This window comes from Crocodylus porosus, unplaced genomic scaffold (genome assembly GCF_001723895.1).
Source record: "Crocodylus porosus isolate Cpor-Errol unplaced genomic scaffold, CroPor_comp1, whole genome shotgun sequence".
In the NCBI taxonomy this organism is placed as follows: Eukaryota; Metazoa; Chordata; order Crocodylia; family Crocodylidae; genus Crocodylus; species Crocodylus porosus.
In genome coordinates this window covers 67,472,673-67,500,278 of record NW_017728949.1, presented here as the reverse complement: position 1 = coordinate 67,500,278, position 27,606 = coordinate 67,472,673, and the positions used below count along the sequence as shown (strand labels likewise).

The following is a 27,606-nucleotide window of genomic DNA, read 5'->3' as shown; positions in this document are numbered from 1 at the left end:
CCCCAGCGGCCGATTGCCAAGCCAGCGGCAAAACTGGAAGTACACTTCTGCCGGCACTTCCGGTTCTGCAGCTGGCACTTCCAGGGGGTGCACATGCACCCATGTACATCCCCTACATGTCACCAATGCCCGGAGTGTCACGTGCATCAGTATGCCTGTTGTGAAAAATGGCAGCAGGGGCACTTTAACTAAATATTGCTGAATGAGCTTTAGTTAAGCTGCCCCCACCACTATTTTTCAGCATGGGGATGCTGATACACATGATGCTGGAGTCTGCTGGAGCGCGGCAGTAATACAAAATTTGTAAATTTCAATTAACAAAATTACCATGCTCCAGCAAACTTGATTAACTGAGTGTGCTCCAATATGCTGTAATTACAGCGCGTTGGAACAGCCTCACTGCATGTGTATAGGGCTTAAGGCGCCCTTTGTGTCTTGTTACAAATATTCTGATCTTTCTTAACTCTTTGGAAATTTCAAAAGCATTACAAGCAGTGTTTCTGGAAGGTTGCTTTTTTGCAAACGTGTACTAGCTGCTGGCCTCTTTACAACTGATACAACCCGAAGTTCTTGGAGAAGGTCAGTTTTGTATAGAGGGCGTTTTCTTGTTTCTCTTAAACATGAGAAAAACGTAACAAATTTGAATTCTTGCTTCATTCCACACAAACAGTATATGAATCAGGAAAATGGAACTACATTCAAGGGTGCATATAAAAGATACTGGAAAAAACAGAAAAAGTTAACCATTTTATGGCCACAAAAACTTAGGGACATAAAACAAGCAAATTATTATCTCCAAGGCCACTATCTGGTAACTGTGGGTCTCTCTGAGACCAAGAAATAACTGTGTTACCTAAACTAACATGGTGAGTAAACGTAAGCTTTTAGTCGGTCAGGAAGAACCCCTAGTTTTCAAAATTTAACATTTTCTTTTTCCCAGTTTTGTCTAAGCAGTTTAAGAAACAGTAGAGTCGGAAGACTGACCGACAGCCACAGGCTAAAAGGGTTTCTACATGTGTGGGTTTCTTTTGGTTTTCACTAGTAAATTGCAGCTACAAGATTTGTCACATCCATTAAAAAAAAAAAAGCAAGCTTTGTAGTAAATTTACTAGGAAATGGGGATTTGCAAACCCAGCCAGCAAACTCCCTAGAGACATCTGTTACTGTGCAGCTTTTGAATCATTTGATCTTCTGTTATAAAATCATCACCGAAAGAAACTTGCAAGCAGACAACACCCTAATGCATAGCTGGTAAGCATTCCAAATTGGTGCTGACTCTCCAATGCAAAGGACTAGAGGAGCCTGCATACCTAGGACATTACTGACAAAGGGCTTACAAAAATGGTAATTGTTATTTGTCAGTGAATAAGCAAGCATCAGAATTGATCTGGAGTCAGAGAGAGATGAATAAAATGCAAAGATAAGCAAACTTTTATATAGACTGCTTTTAATGAAAACTGCATGAACAGCTAATGCAAAGTAGATTACGTGTATGGATTATTTTATTGCAAAAATGTTGATTCCAGAATCCCTCACGTTCCTCCATCCACACCCCCCCCCAAACAACATAAGGATTAGCTTTGGGGGTCACCCCAATGCACGGAAATTCAACGTTAAAAGGAATAAGTGTGGAAGGGTACTAGGTTTTGCAAGCTTACCCTGGGTGATCATAATCCAAACAACTGTGCTCCCTGGATTGAACAAACCCCCAGCTGTAAATCAAGGGCAGGGTGGAAGAGAGCTCAGCATTTAGCAGCTTCCTCTACTCCCCGCCACTTCAAGCTGTAGTAGTGTAACCAGGGGTGGGCAAGAGCGGCAGAAGCACCGGGTGCCAAGTTAAAAAGGGGGTTCAGAACAAAAGTTCAGTGCATAAAAACCACTTTCAAAGTGGCCAAAACCAGTTTAAGATAAAACTGGATGGATGTAGTATCAGAACTAACTGATTTAGGTTAATTAGTTTATGGAACTTCTGTCCAGATTTCCTCCAAAATCAAGCTAACTCTTATTCCCCCAGCATCCCAAGATGCTTTGCACCTCCCCCGCAAGTCCCCTTCGCAAAGAGGGTGTGCTAGCCTTGGCCCAAGCCGTTTGCTCCAGCCAAGCAGGAAGGCGTGTTCTAGCGACCCCCAGCTTCGGGCCTGGGCCACTACAGGCATGTGGCTGCATTTCTAGAATCAAAAGTGAATGTCTGTGCACTTGCTTATCAGTTAATTCTATGCAGCTTAAACTAACCTGTGAAGATTGAATCTATTCAGCCCGGGGCTTTTTGACCATCTGTACTTGGCTCTAATGCTCAGCTCTGTTCCAACTTTCTTTTACAACTGTTCAACATTCCTGAATAAAATCCTTGTGATTTTCCATGCTTAGTTTAGGAACTACTATTTCTCACTCCAAGCTTCTGCTGGTGGATTAAATTTATTTAGTGTACTGAGTTGTGCATACACATACTTCTGCATAAATTCAAAATAAACATGTGTGCACAAAGTGTACAAAACTGCCTATAGTCAGAAAGATGAAAAAAGGCTTCGTTACCAGATCTCACTGAAATCTAAGGAAATACAGTTTGAAAAATATTGGGGGAATAATTTGGCAAATGATGTACTGCTGGTGAATTTAAATTATAAGTTTATATTCCTGTTAATTAACAAATGTAAAACAAAGAGAGCATTTTAAGGTATGTGCACAGTCTTAAATTCAAGGTCTAGCTTTTCAACCTGAACTTCAGGATTTGAATACTTGACTATCCAACTTTAAAACTGTTAGCAGTAGATTGTTTCTACCTTCCTCCTCTCGTTGAATTTAATATATTGGTATTTCTATACTTGTTAATACTTACTTCTGCAGCGCCCTGTCCTTGTTAAGGTGCTGGAAGAAGGACGGCTCACAGATGAGCTGGTTTTCTTGACAAACTTGTTTGCATGATTTCCCAGATTCAGCAATTTTTACCTGAAGTGCACTTAGTGGGGGCCACATTACCTGCCCATGACAGAAATCCTGTGGCAACAGAGTATTTTATTATTCAGAATATATCTGAATAAATGTTAGCACACCTTGTAACATTGCTGTTATTAAAAGAACAAAGTTAATCTAAAGTGCAGTTTTTAAGAAGCCCCAACTTCTCCTTTTTGCAGCTATACCAGCTTAACTGACTCAAATTGATAGGATAAGATGAGTTTTAAATAGGAACTCTCACACGGGATCACCAGATCAGACAAATCTGACAGTAGCCATTACCAGATACATCAAAGGAAGGTCCAAACTGACACCGCCTTTTATCCAGGGTAATTGATTTTCAAATTAGAAGCAACCAGCTTTTATTTCCCTTTGACTTTTCACATTCAATTCACTGGATTTTCTGATTTTTCCCCATTATATACAGAAATTTCAGCCTGTTAAACGTGGCACCTTAAAGGAAAAATCCCATTGTTCTGCCAACACAAAATTACTAGTGCTGTATGGTATCTTCCTACAGAAACACAACAATAATCCTTTGAATGCTTTATCTGTGAATGAAATAAGGTAGTTTGTTGGACAGCTACAGTTTAGGTTTTTAATCTTGTTCTTGTACCTTATGACATCACATTTTGCTCTTTGCACTTTCTTGCCTCTTTGTCCACTTCTTCTATTACCCAAGGTCTTGCTTTCTTCCTTACTGTATCACATGGCTGAAGCAGCCTCTTTGTGCTACTGTTCCTGGAGCCCTTCTTCTTTTTATTAACTTCTTTCCTAAACGCACTTTTTCCCACACCCATGCCCCACTGAAAGTCAGTATCAACCCAGTTTATTCTGCCACTTCATCTAATCTATGCTCTGAGGTTTTACATCTTGCTTTTATCTGATCCCTGTCTGTGTCCATCTTCTACACTGAAATTTCCTCAGCATGGGGTTTGCATTTTTATTCTCTGCCTTGTCAGTAATACCAGACACTATGCTAGTGCTGGGCAAATACATAAATAATAGCAATACTCCATTATTCTGGCAGCAGTAAAATGGCAGTCTTTTCTGATGGTAAAGCCCAAGCATAATCAATTACATTATTATGCATTGTTTTTATCGTAGTGCTTAATAGAGTTAGGGCCTCCCTTCCTTGAGAGCCTATAGGCACCCATGCCTCAGATTTCACTTTACTTCTTATGTAATGAGCCACAATGTCCTCTATTGATGAAAGCTGCCAGTTACAGTTAGCTCATGTAGGAGAATCAAATGACCGAGAAACTTTAATAGGAAGAAGAGTTTATTGTAAAAAATCAGAGGTAGTTATGCTGCATTAAGTAAAACATTGTAACGACATTATTTATATTTTAAAGGCAGAAAGAAATAAACAAAATGGGTAGTTGGCACATCCAGTGCTGTGAGCTAATGCCCCCGACACTGAAAAATCAAAACAGAAACCACAGGACCTATATTGACCATCAGAAGCCTGAACAAAGGAGGGGAAAACCAGTATAGTGACTTCAACTGGAAAGGTCAGTCACATGATAGCCTACTAATACCACTGGGATTCTATGTTGAGGGGCAGGAAAGTCCACACCTGTATACTGGGGGCTAAACTATGCATTTTCAGAAGTTCTTTAAAACAGAACAACAATAAAACTAAGGTGTCCTTTATCACAGGAGGACCATGAACAAAAGAGAGGGTTATTGGATCAACAGAGGCCATACCTGTTTCTCAATGAATACATTCATCCTCTGTAGCATCCCCTCGCATGTAAATTCATAGGGCAAATACGGTTCGATCTGTAAAAACACTGCAGTTAGCTTAGGTTACAACTTTATTACTGATTAAAACTGTGCCAGGTATTAAACGGCATACTAAATTAAGGACGTGTCTCGAATAGTCTTCTGGAACCTCCACATCATTTTTAGTATACAGGAGGAAGAAAACCAGGTAGATAATTAGGATAAGTGGCAAATAAACTGCAGCAACAACAGAAGGTAAAGAAAATGCTAATATTGATGAGCCCAACAGTCAAGTACTGTGTCTGATTTGGCTAAGGATGTGGGGCCACTAAGCAACTGAAATGCTTATATGCCAATACTAAGGACCAGGCCAAGAAAATGAGAAAAATAAAGATGAATTATTGGTGAAGGACATGACACAGAACATTATAGGGATAGCAAAACCATTGGGGAATAACGATCATGACTTGAACACAGATGCTGAACGATATAAGCTGTTCAGGTAAGACAGAAATAAAGGGAAACAGCAGTAGGGTAGAACTTCATGTTAAGGTTGTGAGATAAACTGTTAAAAATAAAGAGGGACAATGACAACAACAACAAATCATCTCTGTGCATCAAAATCAACTTGGGGACAGATGGCAAATGAGGTTCTACTCATTTAGTGCTGGAAGGTTTTTCCAAGGTTGGATCTGGATAGAGATATCTTTAATGTTGTTAGAAATCAATACTATTTAAAACGATATTCTTGTAAGAGACTTTAGCTTCAAAGTTGGAGAACAAATGCTACAGGTAAGGCTCAGTTATTCCTGGATGGGATGGCTAACATATTTTTCCATCAAATAGTCACTGAACCAACAAGGGGTGATGGTATTTAGAATTTCAGATCTTTTTTAGATTCCTCAGCTAGACTGATGAAATCAGGAACATGAATGCATAGAAAACTTTGTTTCCTCAAGTAAAAAATGCTAATGTTCTTCGTGTCTACATCCCAAGGGATGAGGAAAATTAATGATAGAAAGGGAAAGAATAACTAGCTGGATGAATAACCTCCTCATGGAGAATAGCAGGACTAAGCAAGGAACCTACAAGGAATGAAAAAAAGAGCTTGATCCCCTAAAAAAGTTGTGTCTAAGTGGTCAGAAAACACTGAAATTAAATGAGAATTACCAAAAGTTAAACTCAGTTAGAACACAAGAAGATATTGAAAGAAACAGCCAAATGCTCTTAAGTTTATATAAAGAAGAGAACAAGGAGAGAATTAGGGCTACTGTGCAGAAAGGGCAGAGTGGACATTAAAAGTCAAGGTACTGACAAAAAAAAAATCAAGTGGCTACTTTGCTTTGGTTCTCAATAAGGGTCATACTGTTCAGCAAGGAAGCAGAAGTAAGATGGGAAATGGAAACAAGGGTATGGAAATGGAAACAAAAGTAGAAACAAGAGTCAAGAGTGCAATACACTCAAGCTGTGGAGACTGAATAATCTCCCTCCCAGAATTCTGAAAGAGCTGGCATACTGAACTGGAGGTCTGATAGCAAGGATTTTTAATAAATCTATCAATTTTAAAGTGATCATAAGTGAGGGAGAACAGCAATGTATTGACTATATTGCAGGGGGGGTGGGGGAAGGGGAGATCTGGTCAACTACAGGCCTGTTAATCTGACCTCCCTACTAGGCAAAACATTGGAACAGAATTTGATAGAAACGATAAAATGCAATAGGTGTTTGCCCAAGGTAGACTTCTTTGACAAGGTTTTCCAGATCATGGAAATACTCTAGATATCAATCTGGAACAGTAAGGGTATATCAGGAAAGCATTTGATACTGTACAATGTAGAAAGCCATTAATTAGGCTGGAGAAGATGGAAATCAAAATTGTAAGGCAGGTGGGGAGCTGATTCAGAAGGAGACTCTAAAAAGTACTGTTGAAAGGAGAATTAGTGAATTAAGAGCCTGCTGATGAAATAAAAGTTGAAAGGCAGATTATTGATGTAGGAAGGACTGGGACAGCTTACAGAAAGAAACAGATGACCTGGAGGGCTCATGTGATAGGAGGGGATAAAATTCAACAGTACAGAATACAAGGTCATTCACAGGGGATTAAAAACAGAAATTTTCTGCTACAACTGAATGCTTATTGGTTGGAAGTGGCTGAGGTAGAGAGGGACCTCAACATAGTAGCTGATCACCAGGGATCCAGGCTTTCCATTTGCTGTGGAAAAACACAGATTTCCTCATTTGAAGGAGAAAAACACAGGCTTCCCATTTTAAAGGAGAAAACTGCAGGAAACAACAAGTTTCCCTTGCAGGCTGGCAGCCTTCCAGCCTGCCCGGGGCTGGCGGGAGCAGGGAGGAGGCAATTGGAGGCAGGGGCCACCACATGCATCTGGGTGTGCACACACATGTGGCTGGTGTGCAACCAGGCAGCATAGTGGGTGCAGCCTTGGCAGCTGGATGCAGGTAAGGGTTGGAGGGCCAAGTCTTGGGAACTGTTGGGCATGTGTGTGTGCGCATGGAAGGAATGGGTGTGTGAGGGACTGCAGGTGCCTGCTGGTGTTGGGGGGCAGCTGGAGGCCCCCTCCGGCAGGGCAGGTTGGGGCAGGTTGCTACAGGTTGGGAGTGAGAGGCTGCGGGGGCTGTGGCTTGGGACTGAGGGGCATGGGGAAGCTGGGGCCTGTGGTTGGGACTGAGGGGCACTGGCAGAGCCATGGGGCTGTGAGTCGGGAGTGAGGGGCAGGGCTGGTGGGGCTATGGCTTGGGAGTGAGGGGCAAATGGCACAGGCAGGAGCAGAGCAGCGGCGTATCAGGGTTGTTCAGCTGCGGGGGCAGTTGCAGATGGACCTGCATCCTGGTGAGCGAAGGGGGATGGGGAGCTCTGATTTTCCAGGTCACAAGAAACAAATTCAGGGCACTGGTAGGCTTCCAAATAGCTTTAAAAAATTCAATATATCAATAAAACATTGTGTTCAACTGGTATCTATGTAAATGGTGGTGTTTCATTTTAATAGCAGAAAAGTATGGATTTTGGGTATTTTAAATCAGAGAATTTGGGATTTGTTTCCCTTAAAATCAGAGAATTTGCCACTTTTAACCAGAGAAAGCCAGGATCTCTGCTGATCACAGAATGACCATGCGTTGCCAATGAGATGCACTGTGAAAAAGGCAAATGGGATCCCCACCAATGCATCCAGAAGGTGTTTCAGTTGAAACTGGTAAGTATTAGTGACACTGTGTGAGGCCCTGGTGAGATCTCCTTAGCAATACTGTGTACAGTTCTGCTCAACCATGAAAAAAGAAGCTGAATTCAAACTGAAACAAGTATAGAGATGGCAGCAGGAATCAAAAAGGATGCTTCTATGCTGGTCAGAAAATCCGCTTCCTTGCTTTCACAGCCTATGGTTTGCCAGTCTTGGGGGTCTGATATTGGGGAAAATAAGATGTGTGTTGTTTGTGAGAAAATACAACAGAGCAATAAGTCTCTGGAACAGCCTTCGTATGAAAGAAACAGGGGCAAAACTCCCACCTTTTAGAGATGGAGCTCAACACAATGTGGGTAACAGCAGGAGACTGGACTTGATGAGCTGGGAATTCCCTTCTAGTTGTAAGCCCCTAAATACAAATGAAGTCACTAACAAATCATCGCCTCGTGCATTTGTCAGTTGAAACAGAGTTTTACTCCCTCGGGGGGGAATTCTAAAATCACTCAGTGACGATCTTTAAGGACTTATTAAATGAGAGAAATTAAGAGTTTATAGAAAAAGTGACAGAGATGAATTTGGGCTTAGATCTTACTGGATCTCAGAAGTGTTGTAATCTTCTTTAATTTCCCAATTTAAAAAGCACAAAGAAAAAACTAATGGCTAATGCCTGAATGGTTATTTGAAGACACTTTCAGATTAGGTTCTGAATACTGTTTTTATAATCTTTTCATTAAAATCCCATATTGTAAATGGACAAGTATCTTCACAGCCTTGTTGCCATAGCTACTTAATGGGTAAATGAAGATGCATCTCTGGACAACCTGTGAATCTCCCTTATCAACAGGGCAACTTGGTTGGTAAATGCTTGAACACTTGCAAGGACTGAATTCCTCTCACTTGAACTCTGGCTGCATCTATACGAGCGGCAGATGGCGCAGTTGTTACTAATGTCATTAGTAGTCATTTAGTACTTGCATAATGCGATGCTACTGCATAGTAATAACAAGATACCAAGCAGTAGTTTGTCATTACTGCATCAGAAAAAACCATGTAGGGACACTACTGTGCAGTAATGGTAGTTACTGTGCAGTCATTTAGTACTTGGTTATGCAAGTACTAAGTGACTGCAGAGTAACAAGTGAACAGTTTGCCACGTGTGTAGACTCTAGTTGCTACTCTCAGGCCATGAGTAGCTTGTTGCTATACTGCGCAGCAGCATCTCGTGTAGACATGGCCCCTGAGACTTACACACCAACGCCTCCAACCTAAACATGGGAATGCCTTTTACTTATGTGAATAACAATGTACACATGAAAACAACTGCAGAATCTAGCCTAAATCGTCCAATCCCAAAGTCATGGGCAGGACATAAAAATCCCAAGAGCCTTCCAGAATGCAACACTGTGTTTTAGTTAAGCTAACTTCAAAGGCTTTTTGCTCTGCAATACCTAATCATCTTCATGTGCTCATTATTAATTGAGAGAATATATTTTAACCTTTTGATTCAGAATTGCTTTAACTGCCTTCTCCACCTCAAACAGATCACTGATGTCCACAGTCCAGACATGTGGTTTTCCAATGTAAACTTCAGCATAGGGATGCTGAGAGGTCAACTGAAAAAGAAAAAAGTCAATACCAGAATAAGTCAAATGAAAAATATCCATATTTCAGATTTTCTGTACATCTCTTGTTAACAGTCTTGGGTGAAACCAGAACTTGTTAAATGTTCTGGGCTGATAATTATGGAGACTGAAGTCCTCTAACTTGCCCAGACCATAGGTCAGCATAGGCAACAGAAGGAGAAGCTTCCATACTGTCTCTCTCATGTACTTCTGCTTTTTCTCTATACCCTTCTCTCTATCTGATATCATCAACTTGCTTGAGAACAGCTAACATCTTCTTTACTACCCACAGCCCCTCATGTTATCTCTTTATTTTTCTCTGCATCAGATATCTCTACTAGGTCATCCTATCCACCCAGGCTGAAAGGTTATTATCTTTCCATCCAAACCCTCTTGTCCAACATTTTCTCACAAAAATTAGATTTGAGATTATGACTTTTTCCATGTTTGATTCTGTTTCCCCTATGCTCAGATTGATAACAAAGAAAATTCGTCCTCACTGCGGTGATGCTTTTGGACCTGCATACTTTAGGAATTAAGCTATCGAACTTTTTTTGCACAAATCCAATAGCCCTCAATTTTAACTTTTTAGTCTAGGATAGAAGAAGAACGTTCTACATCCTACCAGTAGTTCCCCATATCCAACCATCTGTGCCCAAAACTTCTAAATTCCTATGAATATAGCACAATAATATATTACTTCTATCACCCAGGATGAACTGTGACTCTCTCCTGACAGCAAGATACTAGATGTCACCTCCAGCATGCCTTTAAAAGTTAACTGACATTTTGTTCATTGCTTTGCTTGATAATATTTACAATAGGTGAAAAAAATCATCAGTTAAACCAACCCAGAAGGAATAAAGGTGAATGCATTTGACCAGGCCATTGTTGGCACAGAAGCCCTGAAGGAAGTGAGAAAAACAACAAGCATACAAAACTGCGAGCATGTACACTCATGCTGCTTCATGCACTGGGATTTCACTCTTTTGCTTCTTTTACTGAGTAAAGCAACCAATCTGCATTTACTTAGAAACTTTTCTTCTTGAACCTACTACCCATTATACCTGTTTTTTCCTGGCTGAAACCAAAAAAAAAGCCAGGAAATATAAGCAGACCATTTTCCACACAAATATTTACCTGGCGCTCCCTATTTCTAGACACAGGAATGTGGTAAACACGGGCAGCAATGCCAAGGTCAATCATGTGATGAGCTCTATGTAGGCTGACACCTCTGCCTGCACAGGGCCAAGAGAAATCCATGCAAAACCCATTCTTCTGTAAACCCAATCCCCCCATAACACTTACATATTCACACTGACCTCAGTTTTATTACATTAACTTTATCCATAACAATTACACTATTTAAAAAACAATTGGAGTATCAAGATTTCTCTTTTTCCAGAGCACAGGTGTCTTAATGAAGCAATTTATAAATTGATTGTAGGGCACCGAGCACAGTGGAAGCACTTAAGAAATAAGTATATGCATTTTATTCCCAAATCTTCAGAGAGTGTAGGGAAGGAAAATTACTGAACTTCAGAAAGCTTCAGGAGCTCACAGATTCATAGATCGTAGAGTCGGAAGGGACCCCAAAGGATCATCACGTCCAACACTCTGCCCCAGGCAGGAATAGGACTGAGGTTAGACAACCCCAGCCAGGTGTCTATCTAGCCTCCTCTTGAAGACCTCCAAGTTAGGTGATAGTACCACCTCTCTTGGCACCCCGTTTCAGATTCTGGCCACCCTTACTGTGAAAAATTTCTTCCCATCTAACCTGAGTCTACTCTCCACTAGTTTGTGCCTATTATTCCTTCTTACTCATAGGGGTGCCCTGGTAAATAGCTCATCTCCAACTCTCTGTTGTCCTCCCTTGATAAACTTATAGGCTGCTACAAGGTCTCCCCTCAGCCATCACCTTGTGAAGGTTGAAGAGATCCAGATCCCTCAACTTCCCCTTGTAGGGTCTTGCACAGAGGCCACTAATCATGCGACTGGCCCTTCTCTGAACCCTCTCCAGATTCTCCACATCCCTCTTGGAGTGTGGCACCCAGAACTGGATGCAATACTCCAGCTGCGGCCTGACCAGTGCCACATAGAGGGAGAGGATCACTTCCCTGATCTGTTGGTCATGCATCCACTAATGAATAATAAGGTGCGATTGGCTTTGTTACGCTGCCGGCTCATGTTCATCTTGGAGTCAACTATGACTCCGAGATCCCTTTCAGTCACTGAGCTGCTGAGGAGGTCATCCCCCAACCTATAGGTGTGCAGGGGATTCCTCCTCTCTAGGTGGAATACCTTGCATTCATCTTTGTTGAAATGCATCCCGTTTCATTCTGCCCATTGTTCCAACTTGTCCAGATCGGCCTGTATCCACTCCCTGCCTTCCAGTGTGTTAACTTTGCCCCATAATTTGGTATCATCTGTGAACTTGGACAGGATGCTCTCCACACCCTCTTCCAAATCACTGATGAAGATATTAAATAACACCAGTCCAAGGACCGAACCCTGCGGGACACCACTGCCCACCTCCTTCCAGGTTGAAAATGAACCATCCACCACTGCTCTCTGGGTGCAATCGCTAAGCCACTTTGCCACCCACCTGACTCTGTAAGCGTCCACCCCACAGCCTGTTAGCTTCCTTATTAGAATAGGATGAGAAACTGTATCGAAGGCCTTCTTAAAAGTCCAGGTAGATGACATCTGCCTCAGCTCCTGTGTCAAGGCAGTGTGTTACCTGGTTGTAAAAGGCTATAAGGTTTGTCAGGCAGGATCTACCTGCGATGAACCTATGATGGTTTCCTTTCAGCATCAATTCCCCTGCTGCGCCTTCACAAACGCGCTCTTCAATGATATCTTCCAGTGTTTTCCCAAAGATAGAGGTAAAACTGACTGGCCTAAAGTTACCCGGCTCATCCCTTCTCCCCTTCTTAAAAATGGGCACCACATTGGCCCTTTTCCAGTCCTCAGGGACCTGGCTGGAGCACCACGAGTGCTCAAACAGCTGTCCAGCGGCTCAGCTATGGCACTCGCCAATTTCTTCAGCACCCGTGGATGGAGGTCATTCAGGCCTGCTGACTTGTACCCGTGGTCATCCAGCCCCTTCAAGAGCTTAGCACTAACCACTGGCAGTCTAGTGGCTCCTGGACATCTATCTATGTTCAAATTGGGGGAATTGTCATGGCCAGTACTTAGGAATACTGAAGCAAAGAACTTGTTGAAGAGGTCTACCCTTTTCTTTTGTGTCGGCCACCAACTGTCCTGATTTGTCCTGCAGGGGCCCTATACTACTCTGCACCTTCCTTTTGATCACTATGTATCTGTAGGACTTTTTATTGTCCTTGATTGTTGTAGCCAGCCTAAGCTTCAGTCCTGCCTTGGCCTGCCTAACTGATTCCCTGCAACAGCATGCCAGGGAGGTATATTCCTCCTTGGTGGCTGCCCCCTGCTTCCACTGCCTATAAATCTCTTTCTTTGCCCCCAGTCTTTTCTGGAGTTCCCTGTTCAGCCAAGGGGGCTTTTTTGTCCCCTTGCCCCCTTTTCTGAGTAATGGAATATTCTCCTTTTGTGCCCAAAGGATCACTCCCTTGAGAAACTGCCAGCTCTCCTGGACCCCCATAAGCTTGATGCTCTTGAGTTCAGCCACCTCACTAGCCTTCTAAGTTTACTAAAGTTGGCCCATCTGAAGTCTAATATTTTAGCATCACTGGATATTTTTCCCACCCTTTGCTGGATTGTGAATTTGAGTTATGCTGAGATCACTAGTCTTCTGCATCTCCCCAACAGGCAGCAGCGCCATTAAGTCAGTCTAGTTTTGAAGAAATGAATAATGACATTTCTCAGACTAGAGGATGTTACGGTGCTCTGTTAACATTTTAAGATTGCCAGCCTGATCCTGAGATACAGTCACTGGCCAAAGCTTAAGATTTTAGTCATCCATAGGACACTTCTGTTGTCTACAATTAGAGCTTGTTGAAAACTTGAAATTTGACACCTGTGAGAATTTCAGAACAGTTTGTTCCAGAATTAAAAAATAAATAAAAATAAAATAAATAAATAAATAAATATTTTAATTATTTGGGTTTCAAAACCTCAAAGACATCAAAATGATACCACTCATCCTAACATTATATAAAGGCTGAGAATGGCAGTGTTTCACTAAAAGTACTCCTTGTTTCAGAAAGTTATAATTCTGCCAGGAAAGGGTTAAGTGGCTTCTGAAGGCTTACTTGCAGTACTTGATGGTTGCAGTACTTGAATAAAAGAGCAGCTGGAAGAGAGATAGCAAATCAAAACCAGTTCAGAACAGTCTTGAGCGAAGCCAAAAAACCAAACCCAGGAAGAAGGTTTAGGCTGACTCTTAAGTTCTTATTGCTCTTTTAATTATTCACAAAGAAAAGAGTAAAAAAGTCAAACTGTAAGAAGGTGAGGACTGAGTTTGGATGGTACAAACTTTATTCACAGAGCAGGCTGATAAAAGGTGCACAAAACCTCATTTACAAACCCTTTAAACACAGCAACCTATGTTCTTTTATTAAAATGAATATAGGTGCCTTGCTAAATAACTAGTTGCCACTATTCAATACACAAACTATCCCATCCTTCAAGCAGACCAACACTGCAATACGAAGTTGTGCTTATTTACATGTTTGCATAGGAATTCTCTTTTACATAAAAAAAAAAATCTGCAGTTGATTAGTATTATAAAGCACTTTTTCAGCAGCAATTCAGGATCACAAGCAAGAACGTTAATTGATGTCAAACTTAGGGGGAAATACAGTGTGCTACAGGCCTAACTTTATTCTTATATAAATGTGCTACTTTTAAACTCCTAGCAAGGATGAACACTATTTTTCAGTATATTCCTTCTTAGCAGCCAGTTTGTTTAACTTTCTACTTTCCAAAATATCCTGGTTGGTTTGGAATCTTGTGGTTTTCCCCTTCCTGTTCTCTTCCAAATCTGGTTTTGGACTCTGCGCACATTTATCTTCAAATATAAATTGTTGTTTATTACCAGCAGAGGAGTTAAGGACAACTTGTAGCAGAATTTATCTGCAAATATGGTATAACTTTCATTTAACTTATGTGAATGGCAGTATACTTATTGCATACTGTTGCTCATTATTTCAAGGGAATAAAATGTATAGTGATACGGAAAACAATATCCTGTGCCATTAGGCAGAATGTCAGATCTTGAAGCAAAATTTCACCATATGCTTTGACAAAAGGAAAACAATAGAATGCACATATATGTAGATGTGTAGCTACACATTAGTAATAATTTACTTGTACAACACAAGCACAGTCCTGTACTCAGAAAAAAACCCTGTATGTATTCTCACTACTTTCATGTTAGGCAAACAGTAAACTATGCATCTTACTTTGACTTTTTAAGGATAGGATAAAAAAAAAAAATCAATTTGCAATAAAAATAAATTTCTTTATGATCCTCAGAGAGCAGCTACAGAACAAAACTCTGCAATAGACGTGTTTAAACCCCAATCCTTTGCCACCTCAGAACACTTGGTGTTCACATGCTTACCTCTCGAAGGGTTGGCTTGCCTTTGAAAAATTCTGTGTTTTTGCTGCTTTTTGGTGGGTTAAATTTTAGATTCAGAAAAGCACATCCATTAGCAATAGCCTCTAAAGGAGCAGGCCCTTCGTATGGAAATCCAAGGCCGACAAATAACTGTGGAATAGAAAACATACACTCCTTGTTATTTTTTCCTTGGAAGACAATCAAAGTTCATTGTGATAATCTGATACAAGTGAACACAATTTTTCTTCAAAAAAATTACTAGGCTACAAAATACAACCAGAGGATAGTTTTGAAAAGAATGAGGTAACTGTCTATCGTCCAACAAAGCCTTATTAAAAATTATCACATTAGCTTCATGCTGAATGTTGCTAAGGATTTGACTGCTTGCTCACTCTCCTCTGGAAAAAAGAGAAATGGAACGTCCTTTAAAACAAATCCAACAATGATTTTTCTGTAATGTGTTGGAGTTAGAATGATGGAAGTCCACTCTAAATTAAACAGATGGTTTTTCATGAAACTGATGGAACAACAGCCCCTTTCTGTTATGTTTTGGGAAAAAGTAATTTGGTGGTTTGGTTACTGTTCAAATGAAACTGGTGGGGTTCTCTGGTAAGACTAGTAGGTACAGGTTTTACAACAGTTACATCACTAAAGAGCTATGCTACCTTATTATTCTCCTCCCCCTCCCTTCAACTGACTAGTTTTGGCCTGAGTACTTTCACATTGGCAAACTGTATGATCTTTCTGATTCAAAACGACAGATGGCAGCAAACATCAGTTGAAAACACAAAACTAGTCAGCAAGGGTCCTGCAGTAACAAGTTGACAATCTAATGTAAACCGAAAGGGAAAAACCTACTTTTATTGCCAATTTTACAGCATGGCTATTCTGATAAAGAGAACTCTTCTGCAGGAGGAAATCCAACTGGAAAATACTTAAGTTTTTAGTAAAAAGTAGAAGATTGCACAATGTTTATTTAAAATACAATTTCTTTCCTGGCCTTCACAACTGAGAAAAGTGAATTAAATGCAGGATTCTCTTATTTTAGTTAATTGAAGGCGAGTGTACAATGAGCTGCATAAGGTGATCTGACCTACAACAGCTGCCAGAAATCACCAACCAACACTGCTGAACGGTTTCACACATGCCATGGGCTCAGCTTCTGTTTAGTTACAAAAAAGGACTAAGCTTTATAGCTATTGGGATTATGCAGTCAGAACATGACAGCTTCCATTTAGTAAACTGAAGTACTTTCCATAAAGAAACTGTATTGGAAGGAAAAATAAACTCATATTAAAAGAATTAAAGTGGTGACAGTTTCTTTCAACAGCTTAGTTCAGGTTACATGCAAAAACAATTAAAGTTACAGCCAATGCATCTGTATAATCAGCCCTGATGTATACAGGCACACACATGCCTGGCATTAGTAGATTCACATTTCGAGCTGACTGGTTCTAAAGAGAACGCCCCTCACCAAAACTGAGAATATTTAGTTCGTGTGTAATGCAAGTGAAAACGAGGTATCTGGATTAAAAACAATATTTCCCCTCAAAACCTTCAATGTCATAGCAAGAAATTCTTCTTTAAGTATTTAGTAAAAATTAAGTATTGAAGCAATCTTGTTTGTTCTAAGTGACTGTGGAAAAAAGCAGAATTAGAGAAATTCTCAACTAGACTGGTGGCTCCCAGACTTTTTAGACTCAAGGCTGGCAGCATAGCTAAGGAGGTCAGCAGGGGCTGCAGCTCTAGGTGCCCATTTGGGAGAACAAGGGGGTGCAAAAACAACAGCTGCTGCCATGGCTGTGTGATTATCCAGCGTGCAGTGCTGCGCTCTTGAGGGTCCTGCTTGGAAAAATGCAACCTCTTAGTTTTATTCATTTTTTTGACTATGGAAAAATAATAGAGCAGCAATGTTGCAAAGGATTCAGAAAGACCACAACAGGTTAGGATGGGTTCCTATCTGAAATCTTTGTTTGTCTTGTGAAGTACATGTAGGCATTTACACACTTAATAATGCTAATATTGCATGGGACCCTTAAAAAGATCTTGTGGCACTCTGGTTGAAAATAAATAAACCAGGCCAAGGATGCTCAACCCCCCACCACACAGTTTGGCCCAAGGTGGCTCTGCTCCCCTGCAGCCAAACTTCTGGATGCCTGGAGAGCCCCATGGGCCTTACAGCATGGCCCTACATGCAGGGCCCGATCCAGGTGTGGGGCCCCATCCCCAATACTGGTGGGTGGGGACAACATGGGGCCCAACTCCAGCATGCAAGGCCGGATGGTGGTGAAGCAGGGTCCCAGGGCCTGATCCCTGTGTGTTGGGTGGTGGTGTTGTGGGGCCCACATAGGGCCCTGATCCTGACACATGGGGCCAGGCAGGGGCAGCGCAGGGCACTGATCCTAGCCTACAGGGGTAGCATGGGGCCCTGGGGCTGATCCTGATGTGTGGGGCCCGATCTGGCTTGCAGACCTGCCCCACACCTCTCATTTGGCCTGCAGGGCCAAAAGGTTGAGCACTAATGAACTAGGCTAGACAAATCTGAACTGGTATTATATATCATGTAGCTTGCTATTTCCTTGCAGGTAGCAAATTTTCATGCTAAATTTAATCTCAAAAGATGTCTAATACTCAGAAAATTAGTTTCTGGAAAATAGCAACCTCTGGACATGAAAACACATTCATAAGTACCACGTAGAAAACAAAAATAATAGAAGCACACTTGACAATTTAACAAAACCTAGTTAGATCAAATAATCATGGTTAAACCATTAACTCAGAGGATTTGCAGTGTTGCTAACAATTCTATCGTGACCTGGTTTTCTTTGGTAGCTCTCTCTTACATGATAAAGAATTCTTTACCTTCTGCCATAAATTACTGCCATCCGCTGCTGCACAGTTTTGTGTCTGTTCTGTATTACCTGTTTATTTAGGGGAAGCTCCTTGGGGAAGGGAATATGTCTCTGTTTTGACAGCACTGAATATGCTGTCAGCACTTAATAATCTGAATGCTGCCACCTGTTCTGCAGCCATTTTAAACACTTATGGAACTCAAACGTAATGTTTTGAAAACATATCTGCGGAGCATTTACACTCTGTGCATCACACATGGAGTGCCCGGATTATGTGAGAGGATCCAAAAGAATGAAGTCAATGTGCTCTCAGTTTGCACCAGACAGAAAGAGTTTGGCACAGTTCTTGGTGCTGTGCATCTATTGTACAAACCACATATCCACGTCGAGCCCTGCACCTCTTCTGGCACTAGGCGTCTCCCTGCTCCAATTGCCTAGAACCTGAAGCAGTGCTGCTTTCCTTGAGCTGCCTTCACAGCCCTCACACGTGTTCCAGAGTTTGAGCTAGATTGCACCCTTCTTTGGCTGTGCCACACGTGGGCTTCAGTGCGGGGTCCAGCCAGAGCTCCCAGTTTCATGTGAGGTCCAACTTGCACAGAAGAATGAAAGGTTTCTGGCTCATGGTTCACTTATTCAAAGGGACAGACATAACCCACTGCACAATTCTGTATAACAGCATTGCTCATTACTTGGTATCCAGGGGCAAACAAAATTTAGACAAAAGTAATGAGCCATATATGTAATTCCCTGCCGTTTCCTCATGATTCAGGAGCATTTTTTGGGTTACTAGTAGATACAGAGGTGAGGAGAGTGTGGTTAGGCCCCTCTGTCTGTGCTGCACATGCAGTGAGCTCGCCAGCTAATCCAAGTGGGGTCTGCCAGAGCCCCTGCTGTCCTATGGATCTAGAGCCCAGCAGACGAACGCTGCTGTTCTCCCTCCCTGCTGAATTCAGCAGTAGGGCAAAGGAGGGGACAAGCAATGGTAGCAGTGCTCACCTCCTAGGCTCTGGAGCCACATGAAACTAGGGGCTCTGGCTAGACCCCACACTGAGAGCCAACGTGTGGCACAGCCAAAGAAGGGTGCGATTCAGTTGCTGCACCCCTTGATTCTGCCCCTGGTCAGGGCCCTTGGGTCCTACAGCCAGTGGATGGCCTTTTGAACAATGCAGTCCTTCTAGCTCTATTTACTTTCTCTATCCTAATGGATCTGCCCGTTTAGCCACCTCTACAAGCCCCACTCATTACAAGAGCTCGTCTCCCTGATCCCCTCTGCTTTCCAACGTGCCATGTGCACCTTTGTGAGTCTCCTAGCAACACCCTGGTTTCTTCGTTGTTCTTTTGTTAGTTTTCGATTGCTCCAACTACCAACCCCAGGGAGAGATATTTGGAGCAAACTGGTTCTCCTAGGTTTCAGATAACCCACTGTGCCACAGTGTTTCCACCTGAACAAAGACTTAAGATTTAGCGACTGACTATTGTTCCTGGTCTGGCAAGGATGTGACATGACATAATCACCAGGATTCCACATTTGCATCCCAAGATGTAATTTTGGCTCACAACAAGATCTTCCTAATTCCAGCCTGAATTTATACACTGCATTTCACCATGTTTCTTTGATGTAAATTACAAGTACGAAAGCAACTATGGCAGGCAATTAATAGCAAAATTAAAAATACAAATATTTTAAATTAACTCTGAAAATCACGTGTGCTGTGCTTTAAAAGCCTAACACAAGGGAATATTACAGAGTTCCACTAACTCATTCTCATGCTATTCTAATTTACAAATCCTTTCAATTACAGGCAGCTTATTATTTCTGGAAAGCCTAAGACAATCCATTGAGATACTTCCTAAATATAAACGCATAACAGAAATGTTGCATGCCACTAACTGCAATGAGTTACATCAAACGTCTAATAGAAGCAATTGAGCATTAAGAAACTGAAAGCTGCATTTTTAAGTACGTATGAAGAAAGCGTGTTTGGAAAATGTCACCCAGCAATACTATTTGGAATTGGCTGGATAAAGAATAATTCTCCCTTGCAGAACTAAGCAAACGGGAGAAGACAAGAATGATTATTACCATCCCCTGAGGTTTTCTGAAGGGCTTGAGGAGGGCTCATGTAATCTTCAGGTAGGATACCTAGGCTAAGGACAGACATTACACATACACTGGCAGCAGTCCCTGTCATGGTTTCCCCAAGTGCAAGCCCCTTCCCAGCAGGGGATCAGTGTTGTGGGGCAGGGAAAAGCTGCCGTGGACTGTGGCAGCGGCTTGGAGGGCTCAGGCCCCCTTCAAGCAATGGTGCTGTTGTGCACAGTCCACTGCAGCTCTGCCTGCCCTGCAGCGAGGCTTCCCAAGCAGGGATGGAGTTGGAGTGGTGGCAGTCAGACCTGGCTGTGGTCCCCTGGGTGCAGTGGAGGCAAGTTGGGGAATAATTCCCCTCCCTGCCCCCTTTGCCTCAAGAGCCATGCTGGCCCGCTGCTCCAGCAGCGAGGGGGGAGCGTCTGGCAGACCTAGCTCAGGTCCCTGCCAGTGGGACAGGGAGCGGGGAATTAAACCCCTCTCTGGACAGTTTAGCCAAGGCTACTGCAATGGCTGGCCATACCCTCACCAAGCACAGCTTCCCTGCAGCTGAGGGCACGCTCTAGCCTCCCCCACCCAACCTGCTGCTGGACTAAGCAACTGCAGGCATGTGCCTGCATTTCCTCAGTCCACAAGGAATGTCTGTACTGTTGCAAAACTGTTCAACCTAGGCAGGTTAGACAAACCTGCAAAGAGTGAATCAATTCAGGGTCTGCCTTTCTGAATGTCTGTCCCCAGCCTTAATGGGCAAAGCAGAGGACTGAGATTGACTCTCTTCCCCATCCTCCCTTGGGGGAAGCTTGGCTTTCCCTCCCAGGCTGGTAACATTCTTTGGTTTCCTATCCTTTTGGCTGCACTGGTTTACGCTGTATTTCATAAACTGGAGAGGATTCCAGTGAAATTGCCTCCTAGAACTTGGAAGGCAATCTTCCTGCTATTCATAATATGAAGCTCATATAATTTTAAAGACTTTTTCTCAGACACAAACCTGGTTTTCTTGTTTTATATGATGTTTGCCAAACTTCTACATAAGCTCCATAAACATTATGGATTTACAAGGTCCATCTAACAAACTGACAGTATGAATACATTTGGTTAGCTTGGGGCTGGTCAGGTTACGCAGATCTAAAAAATGTAGAGCAGACTGAGTCTCTACCTAGATTGTGCCCTAAACCCTACATGTGCAACCAGAAGGAAGAAAATTCAATCACAGCAAAACTTTATTACATATACAATGGTTGCTGGCTATGCTTCCTTTGACTATGATTTGAAGGGGAGTCAAATACTGGTGGCTGATAAGAGTTCTGCAATGGATGGTTACCTGCTGCATTATTTTGGAAGGAGATGATATAATCTCTTCCTTATAACTGGCTGTTAAAAGTAGTAAATTGCCTCCTATTTTTATCTCATCATTGTTTTGCTGTGGCTTATTCCTACGCTCACTGGGACCAAATATTTATACTGCAACACCCTGAAGGCAAATATAATTGCTTGCATCCACTCTACTGGCAAGTTTAAGCTTCTATTTTGCTTCACCAGTTTCAGAAGATGCAAACACAGGGTTATAGTCTTTTCTATCCTGCTGTGAAGCAGGTGCTTAAAAACATTTCTTTTATTATCTGGGCATTTTCCCCCTCTTCAAATGTTTCTGAAAGCCAGAACTGCTGTTATTTATTTAGTCCTGTAAATGGGCATAGCACATACCACAGTCCATTTTATATGGAATCCAATGACACCAGTGCCTGAAGGAGCTTAAAACATGGAGGTGTTCAACACAGAACAGACAATAGCAAGAACACACAAATATAAAATGGTTATCAACAACTTTTCCAACCACTTATCTGTCTTTACTGCCTGCTACCAAAAATGGGCAAGCTAGTCAATCTACAATATTCAAAGAGAGGCTTTGGAGCTGAAATTTCACTTCAGGGGGAATAATAAGCTTTTAATGGAAAAGAAAGTCTGTTTCATCAAAAGCCATTTCCGTATTTTCACTGAATTTATTTCCAGAGATTACTGAGTTTGCCATACTAACTCACTACCTGACTAAAAGAGGCACCTTTTTGTTTTTCTTTTTTTTTTACATTTTTTTTTTTGGTCTGAAACTAAAAGAAAACCTTCCAGAGGGCACAGCATCCCTGTGGTTTTTTACTACTGCCCTGCAAGAGAGCAGTCCTAATGAGAGGGCTATGTACCAGCCAAACAAAATATATGAGTGAAAAGGAAAGGAAAGAAGCGTTGTAAAACTTGATTGTTTTATGGAACCTGTAACACATTCTGGTGTGTAAAAGAGATCTTTTTAATATTCAGCTGTATAAGAGCTCACTAAATGCACCATTGACTATATTAATGAAGTAAGATCTATTTCACATTGTTATTTTTTCTTAATTTAAAGGCTACATGCTCAAGTGTTTTTGCTTTACCATTTCATTTGCAGTCAAGTCATAATATAGTGCCTCTAACAGTGTCTGTTCTACGTAGCTTTGATATGGGTTCAGAGGGCAATGACGTACAGTTAGTGAGTCAATTATGTAAAATATCAATTTCCTGAACTGGTCAGTTATGAGTACAAGATATGCCACCAATCTATGTGGTGAGAACAGACTGGTTCTCACCACAACTGAAAAAACAAGAGCTGTTTTCATGACTGGGAAATAAATTAAAATAAATCAATGAGCTGAAAAAAAGGTTTGCATATCTAATGTACATATGAGGTATACAAATGTCTGTTTAATCCATGTTTCATTTAACTTGATTTTACAAATGGCTTTTGTTCCCAACTGGTTTGGATCACTTACCTTGAAATTTAACATTTATTTACTAGCATCAAGAGATTTGTTACTATTTTTCTCTGTGTCATTACTGTGATATTTCATAGCATGCACCATTCTGAACAGCAGAGAGGAAAGTGGCCTAGGACTGGCACACAGACCACACCTATGAGCACCCTGATATATTTTGCTCATACATGGAATATTCTGATAAGCACAGCCCCTTGTAAAGCACAGAAATACCTACAGAATCGACTCCTTAATTGACTATCCTGATGTTAGCGAAGCAGAAGTTGAAGCTCTCTGTCCATAAAAGAAAACAGATTATAGCTGTATTCCTTTGCAAACTGCAGTACAAGAAGTTCACAATCTGCTCCCTGAACATGTAGCTGAACATGGTTTTTGTTTTAGAGTGCTTGTCACTATCTGCAACAAATGTTTGCCAGATAGATAGCATTGCTATAGCTGTGTGGAAACTGGAATTTCCATTCTGTGAAAAAAATTTGCATTCAAATTTTTTATCCTTCTGACACCAAACAAAATGATGCACATGTAAGTACATAAATTAAATCAGCAAAGAAGGAACATTAAAAAATTTTTTTCCAAAAATATCTGGTTCATGCTCCCCAGCTGCCTACTTAGCAGACTGGGCTGGCAGGAAATCAGCCAGTCTTTCTATCTGATTACCATTTAAAAGTTGAGTGAACTGACATCTTCCTACAGAATATGTTCCTTCAGGAACTTTTCAACCAGCTCCAATTTTCACACAATGCATTTATTTCACACTTCAGCTAGTCGTTTGGATTTTAAAGAAAAATTCCTCCATTTGAAACATACCAACTTTTGAAAGGTATTTAAAAATTATTTTATATATGTCCACAAATACAATGGACCTTCAAGCTCTCATCTTCATCAGTGAACTATTTAAGCAATACCAAGTACATTTTGGACTGGCAAAGAACAATTAGAAAATCGTAATTTAGCTATCATCTACTGGAAGTTGGAACATGTTTCAGAAACTGAGTCTGATCCAGCTTGACTGGGAAAAAAAAATCTATGAAGGTGTTCTAGAGTGACATTGTGGTTTACTTTGTAATTTGTGATGGACTTAATCATCATTGGAACCGAACTCTGACTGTTCAGGGACGGGATGGCTTGCCATATGAGGCTTTGCAAAAAACGGTAAGCAGGAGGTGGCACTCACTACTAAAACTTAACAACAGCCCTTGTATTATTTAACATGCTTAGCAATGGAAAGTTTGAAGGATTCTGCAAGTTTAAAGACAAAGCTGCAAAAAAGCCCACCAATAAGTCTATGTGCTTGAAATGGCTATTGAACACAGAGAGGGGAGCTCCAAGACACTACAGCAGCTATCAATAATGGGCTTTTAGCATCCTGGCCACATTTTATAATTTACAGAGCAAAGAAATACAACAAAATCATTAATAATTTGCTAAGCCATATTATCTGCATATTGCGTGAAGAGGAAGAGTAGGGAGTGCCTTCTATTGGTCCCGTTTAAATTTATACTTACTGGTCATGTCCACACAAGAGGTGGACTGGGCAGTACCTCTGCAGCAAATTTTTTTCTGATGCTACTGTACAGTAGCAGTGAACTACTGTGCAGCAGCTCGTTACTATTGTGCAGTAGCATTGCATCATCATTACTATTTGCTACTGCGCAGTAGCGTCTCACACATATGCGCCCACAGAGGATCAGAGCCATACTGATGAATGTGCACTGCACTTTCTGCTTTCCTTCCTCCACAGCCAAAAATAATGATTGAGACACTAGCGGACCTCCAAATTGCTTTAAAATTGTAAATAAATCAATAAAACATTGGATTCAACAGATGCCTCTACATATAGCGCCATTTCATTTTAATTGTGGAAAAACACGTTTTGGGGGCTTTAATCAGAGAATTTAAGATTTTTTTATTGTAGAATTTTGGATTTTTTAACAGAGAAAACCAGGATCCCTGGTAATCAATGGCTTGATGGCTAGCTGGCAGCTGGTATCAAGTGGAGTGCCCCAAGGGTCAGTCCAGGGGTTGGTTTTGACCAATATCTTCATCAGCCACCTGGAAGTTGGGATGGGGTTGTGACCTCAGCAAGTTTGCACATGACACCAAGATGGGGGGAGTAGTAGATACGCTGGAAGGTAGGGCTATGATTCAGAGAGACCTCAGCAAATTGGAGCACTGGACCAAAAGTAATCTCATGAGGTTCAATAAGGAGAAGTGCAAATTCCTGCACTTAGGATGGAACAATCCCATGCACCAGTACAGGCTGGGGACCAACAGCCTCAGCAGCAGCTCTTCAGAAAAAGATCTGGGGTGACAGTAGACAATAAACTGAATATAAGCCAATAGCATGCCCTTGTTGTGAAGAAGGTTAATAGCATACTGGGCTGTATTAGAAGAAAAGATTACCAGCAGACTGAGGGAAGTGATTATTCCCCTCTGTTTGGCACTGCTGAGGCTACATCAGGAGTACTGGATCCAGTTTTGGGCCTCCACTACAAAAAGGATGTAGACAAATTAGAGAGAGTGCAGCAGAGGGCAAGAAAAATGGCTATGGAGCTGGGGCATTTGATTTATGAGGAGGCGCTGAAGGAAGTAGTCTGCAGAAAAGAAGACTGAGGGGGGATTTAATAGCAGCCTTCAGCTACCTGAAGGGTGGTTCAAAAGAGAATGGAGCTGGACTGTTCTCAGTGGAGGCAGATAATAGAACATGGAGCAAAGGTCTCTAGCTGCAGCAAGGAAAGTTTAGGTTAGATATTAGGAAAAACTCTCTCATGAAGAGAGTAGTAAAGCACTGGAACAGGTTACCCAGAGAGGTGGTGGAATCTCCCCCCTTGGAGGTTTTTAAGACCCAGCTAGACAAAGCTTTGCCTGGGATGATCCTGTTGGGGCTGGTCCTGCTTTGAGTAGAGGGTTGGACTAGATGACCTCCTGAGGTCCCTTCCAACCCTAATTGTTTATGATTTTATGAATAATAAACAAAAGAATAATTATGACATTTTATTTCGCCACTATATCTGGTGGCACACGCAGCTAGGCAGGGCCTTAAATGCCTATATACCAATGCTCGTAGTATGGGGAATAAGCAGGAGGAACTTGCCCTCAGAATAGCCAGTTCAGACCCAGTCATAATAGGGTTAACAGAAACTTGGTGGGATTCATCTCATGACTGGGCAGTTAGCATTAGGGGCTATAGGCTTTACAGGCAGGATAGAGAAAGAAGGAAAGGCGGGGGTGTGGTGCTCTGTGTCAAGGAGCAATGCATATCCTCTGCCAGCAAAATGGGGTCAGAGGAGGGGCAAGCTGAAGTTCTCTGGGTCAAGATACAAGGGGGCCGTGGGGAGAGGGATTTAACAGTGGGGGTCTACTACAGACCCCGCAACCAAGGGGAGGAGCTGGACCAGGAATTTGAGCCAGCTTGCAGAGGCACTTAAGGCAAGGGATGTAGTTGTCATGGGTGACTTCAATTACGCAGACATCCAGTGGGAGGAAAAGTAAGCCAAGTCAGACTGTTCCAGGAGGTTCCTGACCAAGATACAGGACCTCCACTTAATTCAGGAGGTGCACAGTCCCACCAGAGGAAATGCCCTGTTGGACCTGGTCCTGGCCACAGGTGATGACCTGGTAAGGGGCCTCCAGGTCCTTGACCACCTGGGTGATAGCGATCATTGCTTAGTGGAGTTTACCATCCAGCGCAGGGTATCAAGGGCCAGCAGCAAGGCAGTAGCCCTAGACTTCAACAGGGCCAGCTTCAAGAAGTTGAGATTAGTGGGAGAGGCACTGGGGTTTTCAAGGGCAGGGGAACTGTGCCCAAGATGAGTGGTTGTTCCTTAAGGAGACAATACTCAGGGCCCAAGGGGTGACCATCCCAACAAAAAGCAAGGGGGGGCAGGAGTGCCCGAAAGCCCCCGTGGCTCACCAAGGGTGTCTGGGAATGCCTGATCGCCAAAAAGGCGGCGTACACCCGGTTGCAGGGGAGTGCTATCTCCAAAGAGGAGTATACCTCCTCTGCTCGGGCCTGTAGGGGGGCTGTCAGGAAAGCTAAGGCAGACAGAGCTAGGACTTGCATCCAAAATCAAAGATAACAAAAAGTCCTTTTTCAAATATATAGGGAGGATGAAGAAAGCACCAGGAAATGTGAGGCCCCTGCAAGATCCTTTGGGCAATCTGGTGGTTGCGCCAGAGGAGAAAGCAGACCTCTTTAACCAATTCTTCACCTCTGTTTTCTTGGGCAGGAACCGGGACTTCCCCACTGTGATGCAAGACGGACTCAAGGGGAACGCCTCCAGACCTCAGGCTGGGGAGGACCGGGTTAGAGAGCTTCTGGAGGGGCTGGACATGTTCAAATCAGCGGGTCCAGATGCTCTCCACCCCAGGGTGTTGAGGGACCTAGCAGAGGTTATTGCAGGGCCCTTGGCACGGCTTTAATGAGCGCTTGTGGTGCTCAGGCCAGGTGCCAGATGATTGGAAGGTAGCCAATGTGGTCCCTATCTTTAAAAAAGGGAGGAGGGAGGACCCAGGCAACTATAGGCCTGTCAGTCTTATCTCAATCCTAGGGAAACTCTTTGAGAAGATCATCATGGAGCACATCTGCGATGGGCCGGCCTCAGAGATGATGCTCAAGTGCAACCAGCACAGTTTCATTAGAGGCATGTCATGTCAGACCAACCGGATTACCTTTTATGATCAGGTCACAAAAGCCTTGGATGCAGGTGTTGCCGTGGATGTAGTCTTTCTGGACTTCAGCAAGGCCTTTGACACCATCTCCCACCCCATTCTCATTAAGAAATTGGGTGACTGTGGCATTGATGCCTACACAGTCAGATGGA

General features: G+C 42.3%; 1 protein-coding gene across 1 annotated transcript in view; it reads right to left on the bottom strand.

Annotated features, from left to right (window-relative positions):
* Positions 1-27,606, bottom strand: part of MGAT5 (mannosyl (alpha-1,6-)-glycoprotein beta-1,6-N-acetyl-glucosaminyltransferase) — a 149,988-nt gene that overhangs the window by 5,964 nt on the left and 116,418 nt on the right. The window contains exons 12-15 of the mRNA XM_019554075.1: positions 15,048-15,194; positions 9,377-9,493; positions 4,663-4,737; positions 2,837-2,994 (exon numbers count right to left, since the gene is read on the bottom strand). Coding sequence (XP_019409620.1) covers positions 2,837-2,994; positions 4,663-4,737; positions 9,377-9,493; positions 15,048-15,194 — 497 coding nt within the window. The remainder of the gene's footprint in view (positions 1-2,836; positions 2,995-4,662; positions 4,738-9,376; positions 9,494-15,047; positions 15,195-27,606) is intronic.